At 49.2% G+C, this 13137-nt stretch overlaps 1 protein-coding gene across 1 annotated transcript in view; it reads left to right on the top strand.

The window, feature by feature from the left end:
- Positions 1-13137, top strand: part of GALNT14 (polypeptide N-acetylgalactosaminyltransferase 14) — a 217041-nt gene that overhangs the window by 128398 nt on the left and 75506 nt on the right. The window contains exon 2 of the mRNA XM_055399652.2: positions 12801-12970. Coding sequence (XP_055255627.1) covers positions 12801-12970 — 170 coding nt within the window. The remainder of the gene's footprint in view (positions 1-12800; positions 12971-13137) is intronic.

Below are 13137 nucleotides of genomic sequence, written 5' to 3'. Positions count from 1 at the left end.
AGGCATATCTATTCTTTTAAAATATATATGTTCTTTTCCTTTATAGTTTATCATGTGATGTTGAATATAGTTCTCTGTGCTATACAGTAGGACCTTGTTTATCCATTCTATATATAAAAGCTTATATATGCTAACCCTAACCCCCACTCCATCCCTCCCCCAACCCCATCCCCCTTGGCAACCACCAGTCTGTTTTCTGTGTCTGTTAGTCTGTTTCTGTTTCCTTGATAAGGTTCATTTGTGTCACAACTATAATTCAAAAAGATACGTGCACCCCAGTGTTCATGGCAGCACTGTTTACAGTAGCCAACACATGGAAACAACCTAAATGTCCACTGATAGAGGGATTGATACGGAAGATGTGGCACATGTATACAGTGGAACACTGCTGCTGCTGCTGCTAAGTTGCTTCAGTCGTGTCCGACTCTGTGTGACCCCATAGACGGCAGCCCACCAGGCTCCACCATCCCTGGGATTCTCCAGGCAAGAACACTGGAGAGGGTTGCCATTTCCTTCTCCAATGTGTGAAAGTGAATGGAACACTACTCAGCCATAAAAAAGGAATACAGTCATGCCACTTGCAGCAACATGGCTGCAACTAGAGATTATCCTACTGAGTGAAGTAAACCAGAAAGAGAAAGGCATAACATCTAACATCACTCATACGTGGAATCGAAAATATGACACGTGAGGATAGAAGATGTTTTAAATGTCACTCTGGCACTTGACATCCCTCTCAGTTCAGGATTAACCTGCAGAAAGGATTGTGCCACCGGCACTTCAATGAATGGACAAGAAGGGTCAGTGACAAGCATGTCGTTGAGGGAGTGATTATTTGTGCTTCCTGGGGTGAGAGAAATGCCCCCGTGGGTCTTATTTACATAAGCAAGTGCTTTATAAACCCCTTCTTTGTAGTTCATGTAAGACATCATAGACGAGATTCCTGCCAGGCCGTAAAGATGGTCAGTATTTAGGTCAGGCTTGTAAGGGTTTCTCCCACAGCCATCATCACTCCCTGTTTTGCCTGCAGCACTAAATTTGCCCTTGGCGGAGGCGGGCATCCTGCCCCCACCTATTTCAGTGGCCATGACGTCGAGTAATCTGGGTCTGCTTTTGACATAAAAGAGCCTCTTTTATGAAAGTCAGCCAGCAGACCCCATGGAGTCCTGGGAGATAAAAGTCCTTTCAAAGTTATTCACTCCAACCCTATACCTACATATTCAGCAGCTGACCTAGTTTTGAGAGAGCTGGAGGGTATCTGGGTGTCACCTTATTTACAGAGAGGATAGAAAATGCGCTAAGCTCTGGGCCCTGCCTGCACGCGGTATCTGGGGAGATCTAGCCGGCACCTCAGAGGCAAAGAGAGAGGAACAAATTCTTCTCTGTCAAGCGCTAGAGGCTTCTTGCTAATGTCACCTTTGGGGAATGAATGACAGGGCTTAAGGGACGCAACTCTGAAACATTTCTAGCCAGAAAATCCAGTTTAGCACCTTTTGACCTGTTCATTAGGGGAGGTGTTTGTAGGATCGCCTTGGTGGAAAGGGTATGATAGGCTTCTGGTGGGCACCTCCTCCCCTGTCCTTCCTCCATCCTTCACTAGGCAGAGCTGGTTTTGAAGCCTTATTCCACGAACGACCCTCTGCCATTGTAGATCCTGGTAAAGGACACGACAGAGCCTACCTGCCCTGGTTTAAGTCACCTTGACTGAGTCCCTTTAGTTCCTCGAACCTCAGTTTCACCTTCAGTTAAAATAGGTTGGTGGTATCACCTGCTTCAGGTTTGTCCTGAGTGCTCGGTGAGTGACATTTTTAGGACAGAGCCTGACACAGTAAATGCTAGACAACTGTTGGCTGTGGCTGCTGTTCTGAGCAGCTCTGTCTGGTGTGCGAATTGTTCACCTCTTCTAGTCGGTCCCTTTCCCTGGCTTCCCACAGCCATTTCCATCTTGGCTCCCCCAAGGTCACCTTGGCCTGAGAAGAACCTGGAGTGAGGTTTGGGGAAACTGCAAACCCTGGTGAACACACTCCTTGTGAGGATGACTGTAGGACTGGCCATTCCAGCTCTTGGGAGCCAAGTCCCAGGAGGCACCAAGGAGACCCTACGGGGCTGCTGCATCGGACAGGGAGAGGGGCCAGCGCTCGAGCAGGGAGCCCTGACACCCAGGCTCCTTGGCCTGATGGAGCCTCGGCATCTCAAGCAGGCTCTGGTTTCTGACCTCACCTCTGAGATCCCGGGATCTCCACCCAGAATCGCCCAGCATGGCTTCCGTGCCTGCCCTAGGTCCCACCTCCAGCCACATCATAAAGGGAGTTTGCACAGAGGCCTCGCAAAGCTAGATTTCTACCCTTCCAAGCTGGCGATGACCTGATTAAAAGTAGTTTCCTGGCTGTGTCATTTGCATGGCTCTGTGTTCAAACCCATATCTGAGATGGGGCTTTTGGGTGGATGAGCCCTCCTAAGCCCCAGGCAACATCAGCAACCTGTCTCTTTCATCACAGGCAGACAGGAAGGAGGCACCGTCAGAGACCCCATTTCTGCCACAGGGAAGGAAGAAGCTGAACGTAAATTAGCTGTGTGTAAATTGTAAAATTGTAAATTTTCTCCTCATTAGCATTCTGTCCCCAAAAGGAATAATAGTAACCACAGCAATGCTGACAATAATAATGGGTTACTTTCGCCTTACATTTTGTCCAGCAATTTTTCCTGTCTTATTTCTGAGACTTAACTCAGATCTGTAAAATCGTGTGGGGTAAAGGTTCATCTTGCCCCTGGGGTGGAGGGAGAAATCTACCATAAGAGGTTGAAGGGACCTGGCTCTGGTAGCAGAGCCCGGCTCGGGGCCGGCTCGCCTGACTCGTGTTCTCCGATGGCATCTTCAGGACCATTGAGGGGAATTGCAGGATCTTCTCTGGTGCTGTGCATCCCTTTCTTTGCCCACCTCCACTTTCCCACACCTCAGAACTCTCTGCTGCATTTCTGTCCGTGTGAAATTGGGTTGAAATGTACAAGGGGCCCCTTGAAGGAGAGAGATGTCACAAAAGCCTAACACGTAGAGTGAGCACCTTTCCCTTTATTTCATTCTTCCCTCCTTTATCTTTCTTTACCCCCTTCCTTTCATTCCTTGATTGTCGCTGGGTCACAATTTGGCAGCCTGCAAACTCAACCCACAGGCATATATTGTCACCAACGATGGAGGATGGCTCCTCCATCCATGGGATTTTCCAGGCAAGAATACTGGAGTGGGTTGCCATTTCCTTCTCCAGGGATCTTCCTGACTCAGGGATCGAACCTGGGTCTCTCTCATTGCAGATAGACTCTTTACCATCTGAGCCACCAGGGAAGCCCTGTTTCACCCAAAGGGGAGATTTAAGGCAGTGTCACTAGGAGGGTGTTGTGTGGCTCCTGGAAAGTCTTTGCTCACATTTCTGTTTCCCGTGTCCCTGAAGGCATGTTCACACGTGACCCCTGCCACACGCTGTGGTTCAGTACAGCCCCTTGAAAACTGCTTGCTTCCAAAGCTACTCCTTGAGGCTAATGAGACTTCTGATGAGGCCTCAAGATATTTCCCAGCCCTGTACAGGTGAAGAGGGAGACCTCTTCTGTCACTGGGGAAATCCAAAGCTTGTTTTTAACATTTTGGGTTTTTTCCTGCTTCTAGTGACCAAGAGGCTCTATCTCTGTCCTGCTATGGCCACGCTGTTGGGATACCCCAGGAGAAGTGGCCTCCTCTTCCCTCACATCCCTGCCCTGGGACATGGCTGCAGTGTCAGTCACCTGTCAGACCTCAGTCTTTTGAGATCCCAAGATGACTCAGCTGTCCACTCCAGGGACAATGAGTTTCAGCATCTGGTTCTGTTCCGCTGGGGGCCTCCCTTCCTGAGCCTACTTCTGGTCCCCTCTCCCAGGTGTAGGCCCTCTCCTTGGTCCCTCCTGAACACTGGCTCATCTCTTCATGCCTGCTGTCCTCCAGTGCCAGCTTCCTGGTGATGGGGCACAACCACCTGCTTTGCACCACCATGCAGTCCACCAAATCCTCTTCCTCCCGAGCCCCGGGTGGTTACTTGGCTCCCTCTGCACTTGATCTCTTGCTGGGTTCCAGAGCTGGAAGGGACCAAGGCTTCTTTTGTTTCCGTGTCTGTTTACTGTTTCACCTTTGAACTCAAAGAAGATGCAGGAGTCAATGCTGCGGTTAAGACCGGCTCTCTCTGTCTTCCTGCTGACCAGCAACTGGGAGGTGTTCTTCAAGCAAACAACAAATGACCTGAGATGCCCATATCCATAAAGGAGCTCTGGGTTTGGTCTTTGGTGGTAGATGTATAAAGTGTGGGGTAGGAAGCAGACACGTAGCATTAGAGCTCACCCACCCTGGCACGTGCAGGGGGACCAGACCTTCTTGCCCAGTCACGCTGATTTGTACTTCCCTGGCACCTCCCTCTCATGCTAATTAGCAAGCAAATTAATCTCCATATAAGGCTCAAATTGCATGAGATTTTTTTTCCCCCTATTCCAGAAACAAAAGTTGGGCTTCTGTCCATTCTGTTAATCACATTATATTTCACAGTTGGAGTTTTCAGGCAATTATAGTAATTATCAGAACTTGTCTTCTTCCAGAAGGCTCATAGCACCTCCCAAAGCTGTGATGTGGTGAGTGTGTATTTTGGGGCCGTGTTGGGGAGGAGAGATCTGGGCGATGGTGGTTCTGATCAGAGACCAATTGAGACTGAATCCAGCAATAGAGAGGGGTCTTGATGTGGGACCAGGCCATCAGAACTCCCAGCAGCTCAGAGAAGCCACAGCAGACCCCATTCCTTGGCACCTGGCTCTTGAGGGAGTGGGGGTAAGAAAGAAAGTGGGGAGAAGAGACAGAAGGAGGTAGAACAGAAAAGTAAACTCACCCTACTGAATGATCTGCTACCTCATTTGGTCTGAGAAATTGCCCTTTCCTCCTCTATTATATGTCCATTCCATCTACCAAATTCTCTAAGAGTGACTTTCATATAATTAATACTAACCATTAAACTACAACATTGAAGGAGCAATTGCCTAATTCTGAGGAAAATTTAAATTTATTACCAGCACCCGAGATAAAACGAATTCTAAAGAGAAGAGAAAACTGTGCAGAAGATAAATAGAAAGCCAAGTGGGATATTGACTTGATCCTTCTCCAGTGCAGGGTAATTTGGCTTCTAAAGTGAGTTAGATCATAATAAATTAAATTTAGATTTCTGCACATCAGTTAAATAACTCCCCAGACAGAATTCCAGTGAGAGGGAGAGGTGATAATACATGGTGGAAATATTAAAATGGAGATCTTATCTAATAATCCATAATTGATGTGCTGTCCCCAGATGAGGGGGAAGGATTTTGCAGCTCTTCCCTGTGTCGTGAACCCAGGTGGGGTGAACAAGGGCTGGCTTGTCCCTCCCTCTTTGTCTGAGCTGATCCTGCACACTGTGGGGAGTCTGTTACTGGCACTCACTCCTCTCACAGACCACCCTTGCTAAGTAGGACTTACCTAGCAGTATCTGATGTGGGATCATGCTATCCTCTCTTGACTGACCCTCTGGAAAAACAAGGTCACTCCCTGGATGGGTTGACAGTAGAATAGTACAGACATGGGCATATTCTCCTGTATTCTTGTGACTGCCTAGCAGGGGGAGCAAAGTGGCCCCGTGAATGAGTGACACATCTGGTGATGGGGAGGGAACACCGGTTTTGAGATCGGAAGACTTGAGTTAGAGTCTCAATGGTGAGCTCTCTATCTGTGTGATCTCGAGAAAGTTCTTTTGCTATCGTGAGCCTCGGTTTTCCAATCTGCAAAATGGGAACAACCTAACTGGCCTGCTGACTAAGTAGGGACAGTATCAATGAGACGTTCTCGTGAAAATGCTATGACTATTGTAAGCATTTGTTTGACTTTCAGTCATTAGTATATATATATATTTGTTTCTAGAAAGTCTGTTTGGTTCTTTTTCAAAGGACTTTTGTTCTTTGGTAGTTTTTCATTCCACGTTTCAAGCTGCATATGCTTTATTCTGTTACTTAATTTCTGTGTCTGAATTTCTTAGAGGATCGGAATATGTTCTTTATAGTTTCCACGGACTCTCCCTTATAGTGACTTGTTTCCTTGTGTGTATGATCATTTTTTATTGTGAATTCATCTTTTGGTGAGCTCCGTGGGAATCCTGGGAGCCTGCCTTGGGACTGCTTTCCTCCAGATAAGGTTTATGTTTTCCTTTGCTGCGAGCCAGCTCAGAGCTGACCTGGGACCATTTAGTCCCTGTTCTCGTCCTTAACTGGGTTTCCCTGATGCCTCATCAGGTAGAGAATCTGCCCGCAATGCAGGTGACACAGGAGATGCGGATTTGATGCCTGGGTGAGGAAAATCCCCTGGAAGAGGAAATGGCAACCCCCCCAGTATTCTTGCCTAAAATTCCACAGACAGAGTAGCCTGGTGGGCTACCAGTCCATGGGATCACAGAGTCAGACATGACTGAATGACTAAGCCTTAATTATGGACGACTCAGATTCAGTGTCTCCATCTTTTAGGAGGTGGGCTTTACTTTCTCAATGACCATTACCCCTGGGGCAGCCTCCCATGTTGTCTTTACTTACAGTCATCTATCCCACCTCTGGCTTCACCACCCTATATTATCCCTGGCCTCATCCCTCATCTCATGGTGAAGATTTTCCTTCTAGAAAGTCCAGCAATGCATTAGAAACCACATTTGTTTTTAATTATGCAAGATGTGGCTGGAGTTTAGCATGGAAGTCCTGGCATCCGGTCTGCCATGGTGCTGGAAGCAACGGTTCCAGTGGGTGAAAGGCAGGGGCAGTGCCCGGGGTGGTGCTTGGAAACAGAGACTGTGGTTCTGGAAGTAGCCTGGGTGCAGGGAGGTACGGGAACTCCAGACTGCATGGCTGGCCGAGAAACTGCGTCTGTAGGCTTTGAGACACACTTCTCAGTTGTGTAAACTTGGGCAACGTATTCATCCTACCTGTGTCTGTTTCCTCATTGGGAGACTGGGGGTGCAATTTTCTGTTTGTAAGGGTTAGACATCATTTGGGGGACCCCTCCCTCTAGGGTTCTGACAGGGGAGCTGGGATGGGTAGTTTTATGTGTCCAGTAAGTAGTGGGCATGATCAGGGTAACAGCACTTTAACAGAGCAGCTTCCATCTGCATATGAAAGTTAGACTCTGTCGTGAGCAATGCCTCTCTCCTTGTTCCACACATATGGAAGGCTTTCCAGGGTATTTGAATTCCTTGATGAATCCCACCCGACTTCACTTAGTCATGTTCTCTTGATCCTTTGGTAGATCTTTGCACTCCTCTGGGTCATTTTATCTGAGATACAAGTCACATAATGGCGGAGGGTGTGCTGGAAGACCTAGAGGATACAATAGTTGTCATTAAATATCTCAAGGACATGAGAAAGGAAGGTCAGATTTGCATCAGATATCCCTGGGGATAAAAACAAGCTCCCAAAGGGAGATATTATGAGGAGGCAAATTCTGGTTCAAAATTAGAAGAAAACTTCTACAAGTTATATATAGTCCTTTGAAGTTTGGAGTGGGCATCTTGGGGCCTCTGTGTGCCTAACTGGATGGATGTGCTTTGGATCCAGCAGAATGTTACACTGGAGTTTCACACATTGGTTGGATAGATGAATTATATCGTCTTTATTTTTTTTAAGATTTTTTTTTTGATGTGGACCATTTTTAAAGCCTTTGTGGAGTTTGTTACACTATTGCTTCTGTTTTATGTTTTGGATTTTTGGCCATGAGGCATATGGGATCTTAATTCTGGACCAGGGATCAACCCACACCCCTTGACTGGAACATGAACCCTTAACCATTGGACCACCAGGGAAGTCCCTATACTGTCTTTAAATGATCAGTTCTATCATTTTTTTTGATGATGACCTTCTCTGTGCTACTCTATCACATTCCCATCTTCCTGCAGGAATCTGCCTGCAGACCTCCCCCTTTTGCTGCCCTGGGCTGTCAGGATCAAGGCCACTGTTGGGAGAACAGCTGCCTGGATGGGGGAGTGAAGAGCAGGCAGGGGGGTGTTAAGAGAGGTGTACCATTGTCTTTGCCTGGAGGAAGATCTCTAAGAAAAGAAAGAACTGGACCTAGAAAAATGGTGGGAAACACATAGACAGTCTTTGAAGACCCAAGAAAATGGCAGTGAAGATGAATCCAGGCAGAGTCACCTAATGGCTGAACACATGGAACTGAATCCAGGCTACCCTGGGGTTCAAATCCTGGCTCTGACACTTCCTCTCTGTGCCTCAGTTTTCCTAATTACAAGATGGGGACAGTCCTATTGATATCCATTATAGTAAGGATTGTGGACTTCCTGGGTGGTGTAGTGGTAAAGAACCTGCCTGCCAATGCAGGAAACTTAAGAGACATGGATTCAATCCCTGGATCAGGAATATCCCTGGAGGAGAGCATAGCAACCCACTCCAGTATTCTTGCCTGGAGGATCCCATGGACAGAGGAGCCAGGTGGACTACAGTCCCTAGGGTTGCAGAGTCGGACAGGACTAAAGCAATGCACACATCACAGTGAGGATTAAATGTAAATGTTTAGGACACATGGTGGATGCCCCTCAAGGTGTTAGCTGTTACAGGGTGACTCTGAGATGTTCCTTGAGGATCAGGGTAGTTCAGAGTAGGATGGAAGCCTTCGCAAGGGCTAGAGATTTTTCCATTTGAAGAAGAGAATTAGGGCACTAAGAGAAAACTAGCAGTGCCAAGCTGGGGGAAGAAGGGAAGGAGACAAAACCATTAGTGGAACATAGAGGCAGCCTCAGAACCTAACAGAAGGGAAGGCTACCCCCGTGATTCCTGAGCCAGATAATCAGCTGGAAAACAGAGCGAGAGAAAATAGGCCAGGGAAGGATGGAGGGAAGGGGTTCCAGATTTCTCACAGAAGCCTGGTGGGAGGAAAGACATGAAGCAGCTTAACAGATGTGCTTTTGAGCTTTTGATTTTGGTGCCAAGTTATTTAAGCACTGGTCTTGGCCAGGGGGTTGGCTGGCTTAGTCAGAAATTTTCAGTTTAAAAGATGATCTTTGTTTCTGTCTGTGGCTATATACCCCTCTTTGGAAACACGCCCACTCTGGACTGAATAAATTTTGGTCAGAAATTCAAGTGAGGGCAGCTTGGGGGGAGCCACATGGGAGTGGGTGCAGTTCTGGGGTGGGTCCTCTGGGGGCTCCCGTGTCCTTGTTTGGAGCAGCAGCATTCTAATTCCTGGGCTAGGAAGGCTTGTTAAGGTGAAAATGCATGTTCAGAAGCTTTCTGGGCATTCACATGAGCCCAGGAAGCAAGGAGCCCAATGCATGGGTACAATGTACGTGCTCTGGGCCCTTAGACACCAGACGTGGGACTTAATGGATTGAAGAGCTTGGAAATCAGCCCCAAAACAGGCCTATGAAGTCACCGCCCCTTCAGAAGTCCTTGGAGGACTGTGGTCACTCTATTCTGGGGACAAGTAGGGCAAGAGGGGCTGGGGTCCTTCCTCTGGTATGTCCTCCACCCAACTCCTCAGAGGGGATCTTTCTCTGCTGCCTCACCCTCAGCAGAGAGGACAACCTTTGTTCTGTCCATGGTGCTGGGACACTCTGAGGAGACTCTGCAGGGGTCCCTTCACTTACCAACTGTCAAGCATGGACGAGCCACCTTACCTCTCTAAGCTGACCCCTCCTCATCCAAATGGGGGATTCTGCCATGCACCTGCAAGGTACTTTGTAAAACAGAAATTGCTACTCAACTGGTAGCGTTGTCTTAAACACAGCCTCACCGTTACTTAATGCATCCAGACTTCATTATAGGAATACCAAGCTCCCAGTACAGGGAGATCCCCACAGTGGATCCAGTGCAGGGAAGTATGAACCTGCTCCACACCCATGACTATCTGAGTGAGTGGTCCCCTGCAAGGACACCTCGAGTGACTGTTCAGACAGTTTCTCTTGCCAGCCTGGCTGCTGCTCTGGTTCTAGGATTTCTGGAAGCCAGCTCCATTCTCATGGCGCCATCTCCAAGGATGCCAAGGGTGCTTAGCTGCCCTAGGGTGGCAATTGCCAGGCTGAGCAACACCCCCGACCTTGTGTCCTCTTGGCCTTGAGCCTGGTCTGGTGTGAGTAGAGAGCTGGGGCAGGGATGAAGCCAAGGTTGGTCGAGTGCTGTCTCTGCAGGTCAAGTGTCATCTCTCTAGCCCCCGTGCCTCCCCACAGGGCCTGCCCCACCACCGGGTTCTCCAGCCAATGGGCAGAACCATCCACCTGGACCCCAGCAGGCTTCCTTTCCCAGCAGGCTCAAGGGCTAAGGTCACCTCCCAGCTGGTCTCCTTGGGGAGCTCTCTTCCCTCCCCTCCCTTCTAAACATGTAGCCAGACACTTTCCCCCAACCTGCTTCATACAGAACCATCTATGTTCCAGAATGTTCTTTCACTCATGCTCTCTTTGCATTCTCAGCTCTGGCTTCCCCAATCCTGAGCTAGCCATTCCCCGATGGCTCTAAGCTGTTGTGTCTCTTATCTGGATTTTCACTGCACGCACTTCCCTTCCCATCTCCCCTTCAGCAAAGCAAAATCCCAGCTCATCCTTCAAGCCGTAACTCACTTGATGTTTCTTCTGGGAGGCTGTTCCTATTCCTATCCCTCCTCTGTTATAGACATCTTCATGCAACGTTGCAACCCGCTGGAGGGCAGGGGACTGCTGTCTCCGCATCTCCTCCTCCCTGGCATACTGCACTGTAGGGGCCCACAAATTATTTTGAGATTTGCAGTAAATTCAGTTGGGCATGAGCCAGCTGCATGGCCCTTCCTGCAAGAGTGGGATGTCAGGGTAGCCCTGAGGTCATGTTCCGAGCACAGATGACAGCTGTCAGGCTATGGCATGGCACAGCCAGGCTGGGGTTTCAACACCACCCCCCCCCAATGTCCCCATGTAGCAGCAATATCACAGGACATTAATAAAATCAATTATTGGATAAAAATCATTGGTTTCCAATGCTTCATTTTGTGCTATTAGCAAGAGAATGCTGTTTCAAAAGAAGATAACAGAGAGAGAGTGTGAAAGGGAGAGATCAATTACCTGATAAGCTGGAGGGCTGCCTGAGATGAATGTGCATGTTGGCACGAGTGGCCCGCCTTACCTGCCAAGTGTGGGCTGAGTGCCTGCACTACTCTCTGTGGTGCCTGCCCTGGGCTCTCCTGTTAGGTGCCTGGAGGACAGAGGGCATCCTGGTAGTGACGGGATGGGTGGTACCCAGGCAGCTTCAGATACTTGCACAGGGCCAAGGGTCAGTAACACATGAATGAACATCTCATCCTTGGTGACTATGCCAGCCCCGGGGCTCCAGCTCTCATGGTCCAGGTCAGAGCCTGGTCAATAGGTTTTTCCAGATGCAGTGTTCTTTTGGCTTTGATGAACCTAAAAGGTCTGAGCTTTGCTGATACAGACTGCCTCTCCCCTAGCAGGGGCAGTGCTAGCATCCACTGGGCAGTGACTGTCAAGGGAAGCACCCAGCTTGCAGAGGCCCTGAAGCCCACACCCCCTACTGGCTGTGAGGAATCTCTGGTGGCTGCAGAGCTGGGTGGGCAGGGCAGAGGCGGCAGCCCTGGGTCTGGGCGGGAACCGGCCTCCCGCTGTGTGAATCCCCTTGCCTCCTCTGCAATGGAGGGTCCAAGAGACAGAGCTCTGCTTGGGCTCTGCCACCATCCACCTGGGGACCTCAGACAAGCCAGGAACCTTTCTGAAACTTTGTCTTCCCTACCCTGCGGAGGGTCTTGGTGAAAATGAATCGAGATGATGAATGCAGAAATCGCTTTACACATTCTAAGGTGCTGTCTCCTCATATGATGAGGGTTGTTACTTGCTCCCCCTTGGAGGCTTCTTAAAATAACCATAGATTCCTGGGCTGGAGAAGGAAATGGCAACCCACTCCAGTATTCTTGCCTAGAGAATCCTGTGGACAGAGGAGCCTGGTGGGCTGCTGTCCATAAGGTCGCATAGAGTCAGACACGACTGAAGCGACTTAGCATGCATGCATGCGTTGGAGAAGGAAATGGCAACCCACTTCAGTATTCTTGCCTGGAGAATCCCAGGGACGGAAGAGCCTGGTGGGCTGCCGTCTATGGGGTGGCACAGAGTCGGACATGACTGAAGCAACTTAGCAGCAGCAGCAGCAGGCTGGGTTGGAGGAAGGAAGGAACACACAAGGTGTCTGTCCAGCAGGTAGCACCCCCCGTTATAGATGGATCGCTTGCTTTCCATTGCTGCCCTCCTTTGGCAGAGCAGGGAATGGCACTCATTGTGCACCTACTATGTGTCAGCCATTGTGCCGGCACATTCCATCACGTGTCTCAAATTACCCCAGAGAGGTGGCCTCTGGGGTTAGTATTCTAGAATCCAAGTCCCAGCCCTGTTGCTTCTTAATTGTGGTATCTTGAGCAGGGTGCTTGGGCTGGTGAGACGGCTTCCTTGTCTGTGTAGTGGGGATACGAGCAACATCCATTTCCTCAAATTATGAGAATTACATGAGATAAGTGTGTATAGATCCTAACCCAGTGCCTGGTATCTGAGGACGGCACTCATTAAATGGTAGCTGCCATTGTTGTCGTCCTCATTTATTATTACTGCTGATGGTTTTATTAATGTCCCACATCTGCCCCCATCTTTGCACTGAACTTTGCTGGCACATGCTTGGTCTCTGGGCACTGACAGACAGAGGGAGCTGAGAGGGCCCGGAGCCATCCTCACCGACTTCCCCTTCATGTCCCGTAGATTTCAGATGGTGACTGGGATGACCTATGGAACCAGTTTGATGAGCGGCGGTATCTGAATGCCAAGAAGTGGCGTGTCGGCGACGATCCCTATAAGCTGTATGCTTTCAACCAGCGGGAGAGTGAGCGGATCGCCAGCAACCGGGTGGTCCCAGACACTCGGCTTTTCAGGTACTTCCTCCTGACCCCTCCCCAGAGTCATGAGGGGGTAAGTTCAGTGCTGGAAAAATGGGTGTGGAGTGTTAGTCATGAGTGGGAGTCCCAGCGGTTCTCAATCCAGGCATCTCCTAAGAATTACTTGGGGAACATTTAAAAAATGCTGATGCCAGCCTCCAACC

Source organism: Moschus berezovskii, chromosome 11, assembly GCF_049115385.1.
Source record: "Moschus berezovskii isolate FMDL1 chromosome 11, NW_MosBer_1.0, whole genome shotgun sequence".
NCBI lineage: Eukaryota > Metazoa > Chordata > Mammalia > Artiodactyla > Moschidae > Moschus > Moschus berezovskii.
Note: the sequence above shows the minus strand (reverse complement) of the source record. Positions and strands in the feature narration are given on the sequence as shown.